The sequence below is a fragment of the Ovis canadensis genome, chromosome 26 (assembly GCF_042477335.2).
Source record: "Ovis canadensis isolate MfBH-ARS-UI-01 breed Bighorn chromosome 26, ARS-UI_OviCan_v2, whole genome shotgun sequence".
In the NCBI taxonomy this organism is placed as follows: domain Eukaryota; kingdom Metazoa; phylum Chordata; class Mammalia; order Artiodactyla; family Bovidae; genus Ovis; species Ovis canadensis.
The window spans coordinates 48470757-48490314 of NC_091270.1; the positions used below are offsets into that span (position 1 = coordinate 48470757).

General features: G+C 48.5%; 1 protein-coding gene across 2 annotated transcripts in view; it reads right to left on the bottom strand.

Annotated features, from left to right (window-relative positions):
- Positions 1-19558, bottom strand: part of RAB11FIP1 (RAB11 family interacting protein 1) — a 35139-nt gene that overhangs the window by 5014 nt on the left and 10567 nt on the right. The window contains exons 2-4 of one of the 2 annotated variants that reach the window (XM_069573363.1): positions 11741-12180; positions 9803-10592; positions 6116-6224 (exon numbers count right to left, since the gene is read on the bottom strand). In XM_069573363.1, the coding sequence (XP_069429464.1) occupies positions 6116-6224; positions 9803-10592; positions 11741-12180 (1339 nt within the window). Of the gene's footprint in view, positions 1-6115; positions 6225-7009; positions 8619-9802; positions 10593-11740; positions 12181-19558 lie in introns of those variants that run through there. The other variant, XM_069573362.1, reaches the window with a different exon arrangement.

The window sequence follows — 19558 nt, forward strand, 5'->3', positions numbered from 1 at the left end:
TCACTCTCAAAACCTATGCAGAGTCAAAGCCAAGGGCCAGCACACAGCCATTGGTGGTGTCCTCTCAGGGTCCAGTGGCCGCAGCTGGAGCGGCCACCCCTCTCCTGACAAGAGCAGGAGCCCCAGGGATTGCGATCATCACCTGGGAGGCCTGGAGTCTGACTGCAAACTGCTCAGGCCCCAACCACGAGGAGACACAAGATAAGCGTTATGTAAACTAACATGTTGTACCAAGTCTCCAGAGAGATGGGGGAAATTAAAAAAAAAACAACCCAAAATAACTTTTCCTGAAGTCTATGACTCAGGTTCGAAAGTTGAAAGAGATGAGGTTGTGGGGCAACCTCAAGACAGTTTTGCCTGCAGAGCTCTGAGGTAATCATGGTTTCGCCACCGTGAGGGTCAAATAGTTTCACTGAGGAAGGCCTAGAACTACCTGCTCCAAGAAGCAGTCACGTCAGGAGCAGGTGAACCTTGACACAACATGAGAGAAGCCCCTGTTCGGTCCAGGGATGCAAACTGCCTGCACACCAGCCAGAGTTCCAGAGAAATTGTGTCCCTCTTGTCCTGGCTACAAGGAACAGCACAATGATGGCTACTTAGAAACTCCTCACACTTCCACACATGCAGCAGGCCTAACTTCACACAGGAGGCCTGGAAATAGGTGAGATGGTGGTGACTGTTTGGTTGCTAAGTCGCGTCCTATTCTTTTGCGACCCCATGGACTGTAGCCCGCCAGGCTCTTCTGTCCATGGAACTTCCCAAGCAAGAATACTGGAGTGGGTTGCCATTTCCTCCTCCAGGGGATCTTTCTGACCCAGGGATCGAACCCATGTCTTCTGCATTGCAGATGGGTTCTTTATCACTAGGGAAGCCCCTGAGATACTGGACTACTTGTCAAAAACGGTTTCTCTCTTTTAATCTTTCTTTGTTTTTTTTTAGCTTGTTGAAGGCAGACACTCACAGGGTCCCCCCCTCTGGACCTCCACATCCTATTTGTGATGTCCACAACAACCCTTTCAAAAAAGTTGCATGTCTGAGAAAGAACTCTGGAGATTGGTTGTGCAACAATAGGAATGTCCTTAACACTGCTGAAAATGGACACTTAAAAACAGTGGAGGGGGTAAATTTTATGTTTATTTTATCACTTTTTTTTTTCAAAGTGGCATGTCTGTTTACATATCCTACCAAGAAAACAAGTAGTCTTTGTAAAAACAATAGCCAAGAATATATCCTCAAGGAGTTGATTATACCTCTGTCACAGAAGGATTTTATCTGTTCAACAATATTGATTACAGGACTTCCCTGGTGGCGCAGTGGATAGGAAGGCAATGCAGAGACACAGGTCCCACCCCTGGTCGGGGAAGATCCCACGTGCCATGGAGCAACTGAACCTGCACACCACAGCTGCTGAGCCTGTGGCCTAGGCCCCACCAGGCACGACTACCGGAGCCCACACGCCCCAGAGCCTATGCTCCCACTAGAGAAGCCGCCGCAGTGAGAAGCCACGAGGAAGAGCAGCCCCTGCTCGCCGCAACTAGAGAGAGCCCTCGGGCAGCAACGAAGACCCAGGGCAGCTGAAAATAAATAAGTAACTTCCTCTTAAAAAAAAAAAAATACTGATTACAGAAGACGTTCGCAGGAGCGTCTGGGGGATAGAAGCAGAAGCTGACATCTGGAGGGAGAGTGCTCGTCGAGGAGGCACCAGGCCCCAACAGGGTCTGACACGCCTGTGGTTTCACCTGAGGTGCAGGGCGTCAGCGTCCAGGGGGACAGGACGTGCTCCAGGAGCTGCACAAACCAGAGACCCTGGCTTCTGGGTGATAGGGGCAAGCTTCAAAGATGGAGTAGTAACCGCTGGCGCAGACTCTGGAGATGAGTTAACATTAATTTTCTGATCATGTTTGACAGGAAAAAAAAACAAAGTTCTGTAAGGCAATTATCTTTCAATTAAAAATTAAATAAATTTTTTAAAAAATTAATGTTGCCTGCAATAACAGAATCGTGTTTCGAACAGTGAAAAACTATTTATTTATCATAGAAAATCTCAAATCTAGAAGAAGGGAAAAAATTATTACCCATAACTCCAACACCTAATACTTGGGTCTCTTATTGGTAACAGGTGTTCTTTGTGATAACTTTAGCCTCACACAGAATCAATTTTTATGGCTTTTGAAAATTGGGTATTTTGTGAGCATTTTCCCATCATTAAATTTTAGAAAGATTGCTTTCTAAATGGATGTTTTAAACTTAGTTGCATTTTAACCATCTCTCTGTTGCTGGTCATTTAAGTTGGTTTCAGTTTTCACAATTATATAAGAACATATTCAAAGGCATGAACATAAATCTTTGGTCATATCCATAAACATTTCCTTAAGACCAAGACACAGAATTGAAATGGCATGCACACTTAAGGTACCTCCTGAGTGTTAGTCGCTTAGTCGTGTCCAGCTCTTTGTGACCCCATGGACTATAGCCCACCAGGCTCTTCTGTCCATGGGATTTTCCAGGCAAGAATATTGGAGTGGGTTGCCATTCCCTTCTCCAAGGGATCTTCCTGACCCAAGGATCAAACCCAGGTCTCTTGCACTGCAGGCAGACTCTTTTCCATCTAAGCCACCAGGGAAGACTAGCGGGACCTCCTACAAACTGTCAAACAGCTCTTCCATTTGGATTCTGTAATCTGAAGAAGAAATGATGCAGGACTTTGAAATCATCAGAAATTCCTATTTATGTGATGACTAAAAAAATTAAAAAGCAATCCAGCAGTCACAGAAAGTGAGGAAGGGCCACGGAGAGGAAGAGGTGCAAAGAAAATACCCATTAACTCAGGAAACGATAGTGCCATCGTCACATATTTCCTTCTAGGACTTTCACATTGGACTTTTCCCCCCATCGTTTTACCAATAATGACATATATTCACATTGGTCTCCCACTTTTCCCATATAATTTGACAGAAGACTTTTTGGCTCTAGTTGGCTGTGTTATTTTTAAATGGAAGTGTGGAAGCCACCTGAATAAATAATACATTCCTAGTTATTAATCATCTATAAAAGATGGTGGCCCTAACACAATAACCAAAAAAGAAAAGAAAAAAGCCATTAAAGTAATGATTCAGCTAGGTTTCCATAACTTCAGCCATGCAGTTTCTTTCCCTAACCTCCCTCTCACTTTGCAACATTCCAAAGAGTAGCTATTTTCATAAGTACTGTTTATGCCTTAGTACAAAGCGCCTATTCTATGGCCGGCCAATGGCAGTCTCCAGGAACACTTCCATATTTATTCAGAGGAGTTACCAGGTCTGGTCCAGGACCAACAGCTCTGTTACAGCCAGGCAGAGGGGCAGCAGCGGGGCTTACAGATCATGAGCAACATAAGTAACGGTTGCCTTGGTTTTAAGGCAAGTTACTGTCAGTCGGGGCCCGGAGATAAGCCCCTGATTAAGTGAGCTTGGATGAGTAAACAGAGCGGGGGACCAAGGGTCTAGCTGACTTCCTGAAAGCTAGGTGTTTGTTTCTCTTTGGAGCCAAGATGCATTCCACTGTTAAAGGAAGAGGGGTGGGGAGCTGCAAAATGACCCTGGTTTTTGTTATTGTCCCATTCGTGCTGTTCTTTTGCCCAATTTCCTGGTAAATATCATCCATGCCAGGAAGACAAGTGCTGCTGCTTCTAACACAACCAAAGAAGCCAGCCGAGCTGGGCTGGTGAAGTTACAGCCAGTCCATCTTTAGGCTGGGGCTAAAAGACCATAGGTACACAATTCTGGCTACAGCTGATCATTTTCAGGCTGGCGCCCTGTTAGCACGGACTACAGGGAGGAGAAGGCAAGATGGCTAGAAGATGCTAAGTGGTTTTCAGTAACAGTTCCTTATTACCACTCTGTCTCTTGACCCGGAACTCAGATCTCTGGCTTTCAGGGGACGACCTTCAGCCCAGTTCCTAGAGTGGAAGGTGCAACAGAGCCAGAGGCATCAGCCCATCACCCCACACTTAAAAATACCTGCAGGAGTGAAGGACATGTGAGCAAAAGTTTTGTTTTTAAAAAACACAAAAACTGGGACTTCCCTGGTGCCAGTGTTTTAGAGTCCACGCTTCCACTGCAAGGGGCACAGGTTCGATCCCTGCTCAGGGAACTTAGATCCTGTATGCTAAGTGGTGTGCTCCCGAATTGCCCCCAAAAACAGAAAAAAAAAAAAAACACAAAAAAACCCCACAAAAACTATTTGACATCCTGGAATCCATGGGACTGTACAATCTATGATTGAATGAAACTTCTAGACACCTGCAGTAAAACAGAAATGAAGTTTATGTCTCCCAACTGTAGTCTGCAGGGTCAGAAACACAACACATCTCCTCTCATTAACAGTCCCCATGTCACTCAATAGATCATTCTTCTCTGTCCGTGTGACAATGAGTCAAAGACAAAGAGCTTGGTAGCAAGGCAGGACTCAATCCCTCTGGTTCTAGAACTGGAAAGGGCAGGATGGAGACACTCCCCAGCAGAACTCATGGGGGTGGGAGGTGGGGGGTGGTTTTGGTTTTGGGGGGAGGAGCTGCTTTTTTCAGTGGTAGCCACTCAAGCTTTTTTACAGAGCAGAGATCCTTTCATCAAGCAATAGTCTTCCTGGAAATTCAGCTTAAGGAAGTCAACTACATGAAGGGAAAAGTCCTATGCAAGAAACTACGGACTACAGTGTCATTCATACCAAAAACCAGAGAATAAGCTAAATAGCCAATTACCCAACTGGGGAGTGGGTAAGTCTAGACTAGCATAACCATTTCAAAGAATAATTAAGTAGCAACGTGCAGAAGTGTGTATGATTAAAAACTAAGCGAACAAGAGGATTTCAGTGGGTTTCCACACAGGCGATGGAGCTGGAGACCCATCCTTCTGCTACTACCTTACATTCATCAGTCGACATTGAGGCCTATGAATGGGAGGTTGATAAAGAGCAGGAGGTTGCATGGCCTGAAATGAATTCCTCACACATTTCCTACTAACTGTGAAGGGGAAAAAATAGCTACTCTGCACTGAATAACCCAGTGGACACCACCTAACCTAAGTCACCAAGTTAACACCCCGCTAAGAGGACAGGGTGCCGTGAGCCCTTTACACAATGCACTGGGAAGGGCGTGTTTTTCCTATAGTTAATACTAGCCAAAAAGACCCAGCCTCCATCAAACCACGAGCAGACGTCAGGCAAACCCAAATGGGAAAATTCTACCAAACAACTGTTCTAAACTCTTGAAAAAGGTCAACGTCTCCAAAGACAAAAAAAGCCAAGGAACCGTTCCAAAATAAAGGAGATCCTTGAGACAAGGCATCAGGGTCTCTTGGTGACCCTGGACTGGGAAACAAAGAAGAAAGGCCACCACTGGGACAAACTGGTGACGTTGAAATACAGATGACAGATGAGAAAACAGTGTGATATGCCTGTTAAATTTCTTCATTTTGATAAATGTCCTTATTCTTAAGAATTACACACTTAAGTATTTAGGGGTAAAAGGAGCATGACGTGGGCAAGTTACTCTCAAATAATTCAGGGGGGAAAAATGTATGTACATACAAAGAGAATGGAGAAGGAGAGGGTGAGCATGATAAGCAAATCTGGTGAAATGCCAACAAGCTGGTGGACTGGGGTGAAAGGCGTACAGGAGTTCTTTGTGCTACGCTTGCAACTTTTTTCAAGTTTGAAATCACTTCAGAATAAAGTTACAAAAAAAGGCTATCTGTGCCACAGTTACAACTACAAGAATTTTACCTTCTTGCCAAAAGATACGAAAGGATGCATGGGGAAAAGGAGAATGTCTATTTGGCATGACCAGGGGTGGAGGTGGGGGGTTGGGGGTGGTGACATTTTCTTCTCATTAAAAAGAAGTACTGGTTGCCAATCGTGTTGCTTGAGACACACACACACACACACACACACACAAATCCAACAACAGCCGAATAACTACGAGGGGAAAAGTTGAGTATGCCATGGGAGGTGTAGGGGCTTCCAAAGATGGTCCAAAGTAGAGATGTGTGGTTGAGTCATCCCAGGGTTCCCCACTGCCCCCGGGAGCTGTCTGCCATGGAGACTCAGACTAACCTGGCTGCTCCCCAAGAAGACATACCTTCATCCCGGCTTCGTTGATCAAGTTCTCACTCACGATCGCGGCAGTTCCCGAGGTGGAGTTAGAGACCCTGGGGGCTGTGGTGTTCATCGGCTTCACGGGATGAAGTCTGGAAGAGAAGGGGGAGAGGACCCTTAGACCTGCGGGAACCACAACACGGAGAGACCACCTCTCTCAGGGGGTGGCAACCAGCGAGGCAGGCAGCAGGGGAGCCTGGAGACGTGCGTGCTCACACCTCCGCCCTGGAGCCCTGCAGAGCTCCAACAGACAAGCCAGCTTCCCACCGGGCGGGGTTTTTATAGAGTAAGCTGTCTGCCGGACTGGCTTTTCCCACTCAAGTCTCAGCTCCTGGTCTCTGAGACCAGGAAAGAAAACTCAGCTCCTGATGCTTCTCTGCAAGGAGAGCTCCATATCAGACAGGGCAGGACAATCCCCACTCTGCCTCTGAGGATGGCCGCTGCTGCGACTTTCTTGCTCCAAGCAAGAGGGGGAGGGAGGAGGGGCTCCATCCTCCAGCGGGGGGCCGTCCGGCCTGAGGGGGAGAGGGTGCCCAGTGAGGAGGCTGGCGGGTCAGCAGCCTCTCCAGCCCAGAGGACGGCCTTCCCAAAGACGCCCTGCTGTCAACACCGGGGCGGGGTGGGGGACATACACCGCCAGGACAGCTATGCGTGAGCAAGCCCTCACACCGGAGACAGGAGCAGGGGTGGGGAGTCGGGGCTGGGGGCTGGCGTACACTCCCGAGGACGGTCCCCCCGCTCCACACCGCTCTCACCTGTGCTTGGCCGGCCTGCTTCCAGCGCTCGGCTGTGTCTCTGAGGGGGAGACCCGGGCCTGAAGAAGCGGCTTCCTCTTGCCGGGATTTTCCACGTTACCCGCGGAGCCCTCGGCTGTTGCTTTTTTTTGAGATTCTGCTGTATTGGTGTGGGGGGTGTCAGAGTGTGCAGAGGGGGGAAAGGAGCGTGTGGCAGGAAGCGGGGGGAGGGTGGGGGAGCTGGACACAGGGGACCCCAGGGCAGCAGCTGGAGGCCGAGGCAGGCTCCCATCTCCAGCTGGTCCTGCCTTCCCACCATTGCCGCCGGGGCCTGGGGTCTGTTCTGCAGAAGCCGGGGCGGGCGCTCTGGGTGCTCCCGGCGTGGGGTCATGCAGGCTTCCTGCTGCTGACCCGCCAGCCTCCTCCCTGGGCGCCCTCTCCCCCTCAGGCTGGACGGGCCCCCTGCTGGAGGATGGAGCCCCTTCTCCCTGGCCTGACACCAGGGCCGCCCCTCCGCCGTCTTCAGGCTGATCGCCTCTCTCGTCCTCCGACTCGACCTCGGGGATGGAGGGCAGGGTCAGGTCCAGATGGGCCACGCCTGGGGGCTTGGCCTCGCAGGGGGCCTGGAGGCCCCGCAGGGGGTCGGACAGCAGACCTTCGTGGTCACTGGCTTTGCTCTGGTTCCGTGCCATCCGGGTGTCGTCTCCCTGACTCCTGAAGAGGGGACCAGCCCTCCCTGAGCCGGTCGCCCGCTGGGGACCCCCTGAGAAGCTCCCCTTGGAGGAGGAGCGGGGAGCACAAGTCGCCAGGGCCGAGGGTCCAGTCGCGGCCTCCCCCTCCTGGAAGTCTCCCGTGTCCATCGCGTTTCTGGGAGCTGCCCCTGGTGCCGTTGGCTCCTGTGGGGCCCCTTTGTCCCCATGGACCAGCCTGGGGGCCTCCTCCCCGGCCTCTTCCGCAGAGAGCTGCTTGGAAAACAACGCCTGCTTCTTGGTATCCTTTCCGCTGTCACGGGCATCCGGACCCATCTCTTCATGTCCCTGTGTTGTTGAGGAGTTGGGTGTGGGGGCCGACTCCCCCGTGTGGAGGAGGGGCGCCGTTTCTTTAACTGCAGGACTCAGCCTGCCACCGCCACCTGCGTCCTTCGAAGAGTCTGGGTCCTCCCTGCTTGGGGGCTTTCCAGCGGGGCTGCCCCTCCTGCCTCTCCCGGGCGCAAGAGCAGATACTACTTCTCAGGCCTCGTCCGATGAAGCGATATCACCTTGTTGTTCTTGCCAGGGAGACCCCAGAAGCCCTCCTTCTTGTCCCTCTTCAGGCTGTGTACGGAGAGACTGTGCCAGGTCGTTAGTACTGGTCTTCCCTGGTGAATAGTCTTCCCTCTCTCCAGTCACCGGAACGGGTGTCTGCTTGGAAAGTGAGCCCACAGCGTGGGGATCAATATTTGGAACTCGGGTCCGAGTCTCCTTTTCCAGCTCTAGTTCCAGGAATGAAGGCGGTTCTTCGGAGCCAGCTTGGCCCGGGTCTGCAGAGGGCCAGTTCTTAATTGGGGTGGATGTGGAGATGGGGGCCGCTATGGGAGAGGAGACAGAGGAGGAGCCCGAAGGGGACTCAGAGGACGGTGTCTCTGAGTTAAGCCCTGGTTTAGAAGAGACAGGTATCTGCCTAGAGCCGGAAGCAAGAGTGGAAAGAAAGAGGCGAGAGTTAGTGGAAGGAGGGGGCCTGGGTGCGGGCTGAGCCTCTGGAGACACTTCTGGCCTGCAAAAAGGACAAAATAAAACCTGCAGGTCAGTTGCAGATGCAACATGAGAGGCAAGAGATGTGTAAAACTATAGTCTTTCCAAAGACAATAACTTTTTTTAATTTTTTTAATATATACTGGGGGCAGTACCTTCAGAAGTTAAAGAAGGAACACCAATATATATATTTTTAAATATATATTGGGGGCAGTACCTTCAGAAGTTAAAGAAGGAACACCAATTTTTTTTTTTTAATATATATTGGGGCAGTACCTTCAGAAGTTAAAGAAGGAATGCCAATACTTAACCCATAAAAGGCAAGCTTTTATCACCAAGCACATCTGCTACAGAAAGATCTGTTGCAATAGAAACAGAAAGGTCCTGGGAAAGCAACAGCCTGCAGTCTCTTCTGGTGATAAAAAAACCATCTGAAAAAACTCAAAGCCATTCGAGGCGCACCACAGGGCAAGAGGCAGATTTTGAAGGGGAACTCTGTGTGTGTCTGTGTCTGTGTCTCTGTCTGTGTGTGTCTGTGTCTGTGAAATCAAAATAGGCAGAATCTCAAAAAAAAGTCTCTCCCACCCCAGCCAGTAGGAATATCATGACAGTGAATATGAGTCATGCCGAAAAGCAGAACCCCCGAGGCTCTTGCAACAAGGTGCAGAGTGAACACACAGAGGACCACCCAGGCACACTCGACAGGGCACCAAGGGGCTCTTGTATCAGCAAACCCACACCAAAGTGCAAGGAGGAGAGAATACATCTGCCTCCAATGAAATACGCAGGAAGAGTGGACTGATCCCCAGTTTGGCACACACCGCCACCACGCAAATCTGTTGTTTTTCCCAGACCCTGACACTCAGAATCTGCTACAAAAACCTGGGTGCTCTACTGAGCTCTGCTTATCTCACTGAGATGGACAGACCAGTCCTGCGTACTTTTGCCAGAAGCAAAAAATATATGCAGGGGAAACACTTGTGGCCAAGATATCTGGGGCAAAGATACTTACGGGGGATAGGCCAGACAAGGGACAGACCACGCCTGCTGGCAGAGGCCCCGGGCTGGGACACACAGGGGCTGGCTAAGAGCAACTTAGACTAATAAACCCCCGGCAGCTACAGGGACCACCATAGACCAACAAGCAAGGCCTGCTCTACAGTAGGCCTGGCTGCCAGGGCCCCCACAGGGAGGGCCGAGACTCACCGGGGTTTCACAGCTCTGGTCTGGGGAGCCCTGGGCGAGAAAACAGGTGGGACAGGTGCAGCCTTGGGCTCTGGGTCAGCTTCTGGTTCTGGGAGCTGCTCGTCTTCAAAGGGGTTCGGCGCTTGGCCTAGTCCAGAGGCAACAGGCACAGCTTCTTTGTCCGATCTCTTCACAAGGTCATCGGCAGGCCCTGGCTGGTGCTCCCCGGCCCTGAGCGCAGCGGGCACTCCCTCCCTCTCCTTCCCAGAGGCGGCAGCAGGGGGGCTTTCGCCCTCACTGCCCTTGGCCGTGTCCTTCCTTCCTGGCACCAGGAAGAGCAGAGCCGGCTTCTTGTTCTCCTGTTTCTTGCTCTCTTTGGTTTCCTTTGCAGCCTCCAAGGTTGCTGGGGCCGCATTCTCCCCAAGGTCCCTGCTGACCTGTGGCTGGTAGGACGGCAGGGACATAGACTTGAGGGCGTCCTTTGTGGAAGACTCGGAAGGCACCGCGCCTACTTCCCCAGGCTCCCTCCAAGGCCGAGAGGCCAGGTTTTCCATAGATGAGAACCACCGCTTCTTCCTGAGGTCTTGAGGGGATGGGGAGGGGGATGGGGAGTTGTCCTTGGTCTCCGTCTTGGCCTCGGGCGGCTCCACGTAGACGTGGTTCCCATTGATACAGACGTTCGAGCGGGAGAGGACATCGTTCTTAGACCGGAGGCCGCCCAGGAAGGAGAGGCCTTCCTTCTTGGGGAGACTGAAGCTGACCTGGTTCAGCTGCTTAGGATCCGCGCTTACTGTCCTCTTGTGAGACAAGACTGCAGGGAGAAGACCCAAGAACCAAGGGGGTTAGAAATTAAGGGAAAGCAGCACCTGAGTCCTTTTTTTGGTTGTCACAGCTGAGCGGGGTGTGCTACTGGCATCCAGCAGGCAGAGGCCAGGATGCTGCTAGAGATGCCGCAAAATACAGGAAGGCTCCAGTAACAAAGAGCTATCCACCCCAACTGTCAGTGGTGCTGAGGTCAAGAAACTCTGCAAGAACCAGGGAGAAGGGCAGCGCTCTTGGCTGGGTTGCAGAATCTGGCCAGTAGTAGGGAACTGGTCACTGAATTTTAAAATACCTAGTTAATTCAGAGTTAACGGAATTGGATTCCTCAGCTTTCATTAGGAATGTATTTCATGGAAGCTCAATATAATACCTGGTGAACTGATGAACTATCAGAATTATTGTAAGGTTCTATGGTTTTATCCTTTATCTAAAAACAAAAAAGCAAAACAAAAATATTGCATGCCAGCCCCAAAAGCTTGTACGAATGCTCAACAGTTATAGAGCCAGACATTATGAGAAAGGAATTTACACATTCCTAGAAACTAGAGGGGAGAAGGCAATGGCACCCCATTCCATTACTCTTGCCTGGAGAATCCAATGGATGGAGGAGCCTCGTGGGCTGCAGTCCATGGGGTCGCTAAGAGTCGGACACAACTGAGCAACTTCACCTTGACTTTTCAATTTCATGCATTGGAGAAGGTAATGGCAACCCACTCCAGTGTTCTTGCCTGGAGAGTCCCGGGGACGGCGGAGCCTGGTGGGCTGCCGTCTATGGGGTCGCACAGAGTCGGACACGACTGAAGCGACTTAGCAGCAGCAGCACCAGAAACTAGAGGACTTAGAGAAGGCTTCCTAACCTTAGTTAGTACTCTTAAGTACCCACCATCATCATCACTATGACCATTGGCACCAGCACCAGCATCTCCAGCACCATCAGTAAAAGCACAGTCCCCACCATTATCATCACTACTGTAACCACCACCATCTACACCATCCCCCAACATCATCCCCATCACCATTACTGTAACCACCACCATCTACACCATCCCCCCGCCACCACCAAGATTTGTTCGTTTCTTCTCTCCCAAAGCAAAGGAGGGGGAGAAGCCAAGTGAGAAGGAGGAGGAGGAGACTCACCATCCGAGGCAGAGGAGGACTTGTCCTCGTCATCGTCCTCCCACCGGGACTCAAAGTCTCCAGGACGAAGCATCACTTTGTCTGACTTTGAGGTCGGCAGGACGGACATGGACTGGGAAAGCGGTGTTCTCTGCAGGTTGGACTTGGAAAACAAGGTCTTGATCTTTGACTTCTTCTTCTTGTCTTTGGAAGGAGACTCGTCATCACTGTCAGCCAAGGGCGTCACGTGGGGGACGATGGCTGACACCGTATCAGACGCGCTCTCCTTATTCTTGCCCTTGATCTTGTCCTTCAGTTTCCCAAACGGGTTCCGAGACTTGTCTTTCATGGAAAGGTCAAACATGCTCGCAGTCATGTTGTTTCTCATAAACTGGATGTCAACCTCAATTTCTCCTCGCTCTTTATCCTTCTTCCCCGGTTTGGATTTCAAGGTGTACCACCTAGGAGGAGAAAGGCTGAGAGGTTGCCTTTGAATTCAAGAGCCTAAAACAACACTCACAGTCCTTTATGTGGTATCTCCTCTCTGCTACTGCCAGCCTCATATAGAAACACATGCTATGCTCCCTTCTTTGGGGAATGGGGGGAGAGGGGAGGGGAGGGGAGGGCAGAACTCGTAGTTTTATTTCCAGGAAGACATCCACTAGGCAGTACAGGATCTGATTCTGTACTTAGTGTATGAGTGACAGTCACTCAGTCATGTCCGACTCTTTGCAATCCCACAGACTGTAGCCTGCCAGGCTCCTTTGTCCATGGAATTCTCCAGGCAAGAATACTAAAAAGAGTTGCCATTTCCTTCTCCAGTGGTACTTAGTGTATAGTCACCTAAAATCCTGACTGAGTAGAGAGTTATTTTCAAGAATAATATACACATTCCATCAGATCATTTCCTATGACTGGCTCTGACTGGTTTCTTCCTTCAAAGGGGTAAAACAGTTACAAAGATAAAGTGCAAATTTACAAGAGTATCTCAGAGAAAAGCAAGAGTTTGTAGAACAGACCCTGCCAGGGAGTAATGGAAACTGCAAAACAGAGTGAAAAATAACTATTTTTTTAAAAAAGGGTGAAATAAGCCAGAAACAAAGTGACAAACACTGCATGATGCCAGGGATGTGAGGCTTTCCCTGGGTGAAAGTGTTCCTCGCTCAGTTATGCCCGACTCTTTGCGATCCCATGGACTACATCCTGTCAGGCTCCTGTGTCCATGGGATTCTCCAGGCAAGAATACTGGAGTGGGTGGCCATTCCCTTCTCCAGGGGATCTTCCCAACCCAGGGACAGAAGCCGGGTCTGCTGCACTGCAAGCAGATTCTTTACCGTCTGAGCCACAAGGGTAGCTTAAGGCCTCTCGACGAGCCAAAATCAGAGACAGGAAAGAGAACGGTGGGTGCCAGGCGCTGGGGGTGGGGCTGAATGAGGAGTTAGTGTGTCACGGGTACAGAGTGCCAGCTGGGGGATAAAAGGTTTTGGACCTGGGTGGTGGGGAAAGTTGCACAACAATGTGAAAGTAAGTAATGCCACAGAACACGAAACATGGTTAAAATGGTCACTTCTGTTACATGTATTTTACCACAATGGGAAAAAACAAGAACCTGAGAGGAGACTCTCATCTCCAGCTTAATGATCAGAAAAAGCAGTTTCAAGCATGATTCAAGCATTTCACTTGGTCCTTTGCAAGCAACCTCACGATACGGCAAATGATATTCTATCAGCCCATGAAAGACAAACTGCAGAGGAAGGAAGCCTCTCCTTGGCGTGTTCCATCGGGTGAATTGCAAAAATATGAGCCCAGTAAATGGCACGATTTCCACTGAACAAACAACTCCAAATACAGGGCCTCCCCACAGCCACCCCCGGGGTCACGCTCACACGCTGAGAATCACACTCTGAGGCTCTTTTCAGTGACCTATTTAAGAGCTGAGGGCTATGGACTTTAAGGAAATGATGGTTTTGCCCAAATAAACACAATTTCCTCTTTCACCTTCAGCTTGTCTTACTCACCCGGTGGATTGCTGCCCCCACTGTCTTAGCTCATTCTGCACTTAAAGGCGCAGAGGGAAGCAGAAACACACTGAGAAATGTCCTCCTTTAAGTCTCATGAGAATGGCATGAAGTGGACAGTATACCCACTTTACAGATATACCCACTTTACAGATGAGGAAAGTTGAGGCTCACAAGTTAGGTAACTTGTACAAGGTCTTGCAACTGTTAAAAGGCACAGCCAGGACTTTGAACCAGCTCTGCAATCTCCCCAAAGCTCCTTTCTCTACACCAAGATTCCAACTTAGCACTCTCTGAACTCATCCTGGCTGGGCCATCTTTTACGATACACAGGAAAAAAAAGGGCTGGAATTAACATTCTTTTTGAGGGAGGCTTAAGCTTCCAATTTAAATGTTCTAAGTCAAAAGACAAGAAGGGGGAAAGCCCCTATCGCCGACCTCAGCCCTAAGTCACAAGGCTGTACGTAAAGGCCAGACTTATACTGGGTTGGCAAAATACAACCAAGACCTGAGAACATGGTGGGAAACTGCAGTTTTGGATCTTTAGAAGAAAGCGTTTAGGATTTTCAAAACTACAGTTCACAGCTGGAGGGGAAGGGAGATGTACAGGCTTTACAGACAGCCTCGCCTGCCAGCCTGGTGTCTTTCCATTACACCTCCAGGGCCTCTAGGAGAACAGTTTGCATATCTGTCATTTAGATGTTGAGAGGATTATTTGTATCTTTCTCTCCTGACAGTCCTGTGCTGACATGGTAGCCCTGGTGATGAGGAGTGGCTAGCCTTAGTAAATACCAAGGGTAGGCACCTGAAAAGGGGAAGTTGCTGAGAGCTGAACTCAGACGCTCAAATGACTACACAGGCTACAAGGGGAGACCTCACGTCTCCACCAGGGCCTCCTCCCAGCTCTTTCACACAGTCGCTCTGCTCACCCTCTCAGGGGATGCAGAGACTCCCGACCTTCAAAGAATACCACTTGCCCATTCCCCTGGATGGGGCTGCCTTCCCCAAAGTATCAACACCAAAGCCTGTTTATTCTGAATGAAACTGCAGCCAACCCCAGGATCCTCCCCGAGGGCCTAGTACCACCTGATCCATGGGTTCAGTCCCTGGGCACAAGAATGGGATTTGTTTTGGAAATTTCCAACACCACCAGGAGGTGTGAACATGCACTTTTGACTGTTTCTGTCGCTTATTTTCACCAGAAAACCCCAAACCAAAAGCCAGATAGCCAAGAACAACCACTGGGCTATTTAAGGGTGTGAAAGGCAGGCTGAATCACAGGCAAGGAGGCAGCGCCCTCTCAATCTGTGCTGGATTTATCAAAGCTAGAAAGGAAGACAGGAACCGTTTCAGCAACATTATCCTGACCATTAAATCCACACAGCTGAAGCAAGGGAGTTTTGAAACAAGCATAACTTGATAGTTCATGAAAACCATGATCCAGAAATGTCTCACCCTAAAAAATTTCAAACCAGGACGTATTTGTGGGTTTCAATACTGAAGCATCGGTTCAGTTTTTCAGTGTTTCTGTGAGTTTGATTTTCAGTGCACTTAATTCCAGCATGTCCGGGAAGTAATTCATAAATAATCAGGTCCCAGTGTGGCCACATAGCACGTGATGTCAGCCTGGGTAGGACCCAGCACCACCCTTCACGTCAGCCCAGAAAGTTTGAGTTATCTCAGAAATTAGGGCTGGGTTTTCCCAGTACAAAGGGCAGAGTACAGACAGAAAGCCATAATTCTAATGCAGAAGGTTTATTTTTAAGCCTCTATTCTTAAAAAAATCCTGCAACGTAGCAAAAAAGTGAAAAGTAAAAGGATCCCCTCTATAAGCCGTCATCTTTACTTATAATTAAAATTTAGATCTTCCAAAGTTAAGAGGATCTTTGAATATATAGCAAGTGATAGGACACACATATAAACTATATTTTAAAGTAATAACAGCAACTGTGATTTTACAATGATGCTTTTACAGAATGAAGATTTTCAAGAAGACTCGTAAAAAGAACTTTTCTTAACAAATGTAAGTTTCTGATAGCCTTTAGATAACACCACTAAACCAAGTAACAAATGACAAAAATTTTGCTGTGCTGTGCTCAGTCATGTCTGACTTTTTGCGACACCGTGGACTGTAGCCCTCCAGGCTCCTCTGTCCCTGGAATTTTCCAGGCAAGAATACTGGAATGGGTTGCCATTTCCTACTCCAGGGGATCTTCCTGACCCGGGGATCAAACTCTCATCTCCTACATTGGCAGGCTGATTCTTTATCACTGCACCACCTGGGAAACCCAATAAATGACAAAACTCGACTGAAAAACCTGTTTACTTCGTCCAGATCAACAGGAATCAATTACATGGAACTGAATGAACCGACGAGTATGGTTTACAACTTTATGACTTTGTGGAAACTATACTAACTTTAATCTTTGTTTCACAGAAAAACCTTTTCTCCTATGCTATGACCTACAACAAATTGATAAAGTATACCTCTGTAAACAAACAAATGAAAAAGTAATAACAGGCATAGGGTAAAAATCCAATCATACAAAATGGTCCAAAATGAAACTTTAATCTCCATGTCCCTCAGTCAGGCGAGGTGTCAGTAATGCCGCAGGAGCCGCGTTAGGCATTACTGACAGCGAGGGTCTTGGGAATAAACATTCAAGCAAAAAAATGCCTGTTATCCAAACAGGCTGCCCAACTGTTTGGGGGTTTTTTGGTTTGAGGTCTTCTTGGTCAAACATAAGGCTAAACAGCTAAAAATACAGAAAAGTTCATTTCAGGCTTTTACCCTTTCAAAAAGATGTCTTATGAAGAAAGCAGCAAGGGAATGTAAAAAAAGAAAATGAACAGAGTACAAGAAGGAAAGCATACAGAATGCAGGACACAGGGCCTGCCTCCCAAGGGGCCTGGCTGGGGGACTGGAGTCCAGACACGCATTGTCAAATCTCCTGGGTGTTTAAACACTCAAGTTTTGAAACGGCTAAAACAACCCAACCATAAGCAATTCTCAGGGCTGGTTTGCCTCAGCATGTAGGTTTCTCAGGACAAGGAAAGCTGATCCCAGGGGCCCTCCATCGGAATGTGGGCAGTGTGGTTTCTGCTCTGGGGAAATGAAAGGTCTCGCAGTGCATCCCAGCAGACGTGCGGGCTTACGGTTGTGTAAAGGACGGGCCGGTACGCCTCCAAAATAATCTGTCTGCAGCTGAAGCAGACGTGTTTTTTCCTTTAAAACATTCCACAGGGTAGACAAAGAAAAAAAAAAAAAGACAGCTTCAGAGATCCAAGGCGGAGACAGGGAAATAATGGCTACAAAGACGTGGTCCATGTGCTCTGGCACATCGGCCACTGGAAACACAGAGCCAAGAGGCCAGACAGTGGGAGAGGGGACCGGCTCACCCGACGGTCACGGAGTGTCTGTTACACTGAATCAAAGGCTGTTTTTTCTTTCTGATTATGAAGCGTGAGAAAATAATTTAACATGAAAAGAAATTCCTGCGAGCGTATACAATTTCATCACAGATAAGGACATGTGTGAAGTCACTCAGTTGTGTCCGACTCTTTGTGACCCCATGGATTGTATGTAGCCTGCCAGACTTCTCCATCCATGGGATTTTCCAGGCAAGAATACTGGAGTGGGTTGCCATTTCCTTCTCCAGGGAATCTTCCCGACCCAGGGTTCGAACCCGGGTCTCCCACATTGCTGGCAGACTCTTGACCCTTTGAACTACCAGGGAATCCCACAAATAAGGACTGTCATACACAAAGAGAAGGAAATGGCAACCCACTCCAGTATCCTTGCCTGGAAAATCTCACGGACAGAAGAGCCTGGTGGGCTGCAGTCCATGGGGTCGAAAAGAGTCGGGCATGACTGGGCGACTAACACTTACACTTATACACAAAGAAGTTTCTCAGCTAAGTGAAATCACAAGGGGCTATAAGAACCACCTACTTGGGGACCCGGCAAAATGAATTAAGGCTCTACCCTCCCATCAGACATAGGAAGCTCCAGGAAATACAAAGGCAAAGACGACCACCAGCTCCTTGTTTTAATGTGTTAGTGTTCGTTTCAAGGGATCCTGTCTATATGGGCTCCAGGGTCAAGGGTGGACCGCCTAGTTCCCTTCCGGTGCAATATCTCCACCCTGACTTGTAGCATGAGTCATCCCCATGGTAACTGAACTTCAAGACACAGGGGATTACGGCCTCGGGTGAGGGGAGAAGCAGGAAGAACAGAACAGCACCTGAGTTTCATGTGTTTGAGATGGAGGATGCACTTGATGGAAAAATTTTAAAAATCAGTTCCTTCACTGTCTTCCCTGAGGAAGAAAAATAAGGCTGAGAATCTCGCAGGGTCAGCAGGGGAGGATATCTAAAAGGGGTTGTAAGAAGGAATGACTCCACGTGGGTGAAGTGTCCAGACTCTTCTCTTGGTAGTACAGAAGCAATGCATAGCAAACAGGGACAAAGACGTTTAAGACCTTTAGAACTTGTGGGATGTACCCGGCAGAAGCTAAGCAGTTTAACAGGTTTTGTTACTAACCAAGATAGCTGGTCCTCATTACCTAACTCTGAATACAGAATCACTGATCAGCCATTCTTGCCGCCCTGCTCCCCTCCCCAGGTGGATTTTCCCATCTGCCCACCGCCAGCTACTTGGTGGTAAATTATGAAGATTGCAAATGGTTCGTTTTCGACCCTAATCCCTGAAACAGCCATTCTGCAGCACTGAAAGGCTATCTGTAGCCACCAAATTCAATCCTAAAAAGTTAGAAAATGATACGGGAAAGGAGAGATCATATAAAAAGCAGGTTGAAAACGCTTTTGATCTTCCCATACTATTTGCTCTACAGAAAGTCCCTTAGAAAGTAATTAAAGCAGGTTATAGGGAAAAAAATTTAACTGACTCTCTCTAATGCTAATTCAACCATTCCCTTTTGATGTATTTTCTTGAAGTCTTTTTCCTGCATGTTTTAACTGAGAGACGTCAGACAAGTTGCTTGACTTCTCTGGCTCCTCTTAAACAAAGCTAAAAGCACCTACAATAAGGTGCTTACAAAGGATTTTACAAAGATTGTGTGTGCTTAGTCGCTCAGTCCTGCCCGACTCTTTGCAACCCCATGGAGTGTAGCCCACCAGGCTTCTCTGACCATGGGGATTCTCCAGGGAATAATACTGGAGTGGGTTGCCATGCCCTCTTTCAGGGGATCTTCCCAACCTAGGGATCGAACTCAGGTCTCCCACATTGCAAGGGGATTCTTTACCACCTGAGCTTAAATGGCTTAATATATGTAAAGAGCTTAGCACAGTGCCTGGCACTTAATAAACACTTGGTGTTAGCTATGATCATGACTTGGTAATAACCAGAGAACACATGCAATTCTATTTGTAGTGTGTTAAATATAGCTCTCATACAGTTCCCACATCCACCATTTTTAATGGCTGCATGATATTCGGGGAGTGCATGTATACCATTGTTCAGCCATGCACGTGGTTCTCAGAAGGGAATTTAAGATACCAACAGTTCAGACTGACGGTAGTCCTAGGGATCCAGACTGACACCATCAAACACAAACAACAATGATTTGCATTTGAAGGGAGTGGAGAAAAAACTCAATTATAAAATTAGTTTGTATGATACAATTTCCAAAATTAAAAAGCAGATATGATATTTCAAAATACCATGTTGTTGTTCAGTCGATCAGTCGGGTCCGACTCTTTGCAACCCCATGGACTGCAGCATGCCAGGCTTCCCTGTCCTTCCAAGTGAAGTGAAGTGAAGTGATCAGTATGTAATCCTGTAATTTATCATGAGATTTAA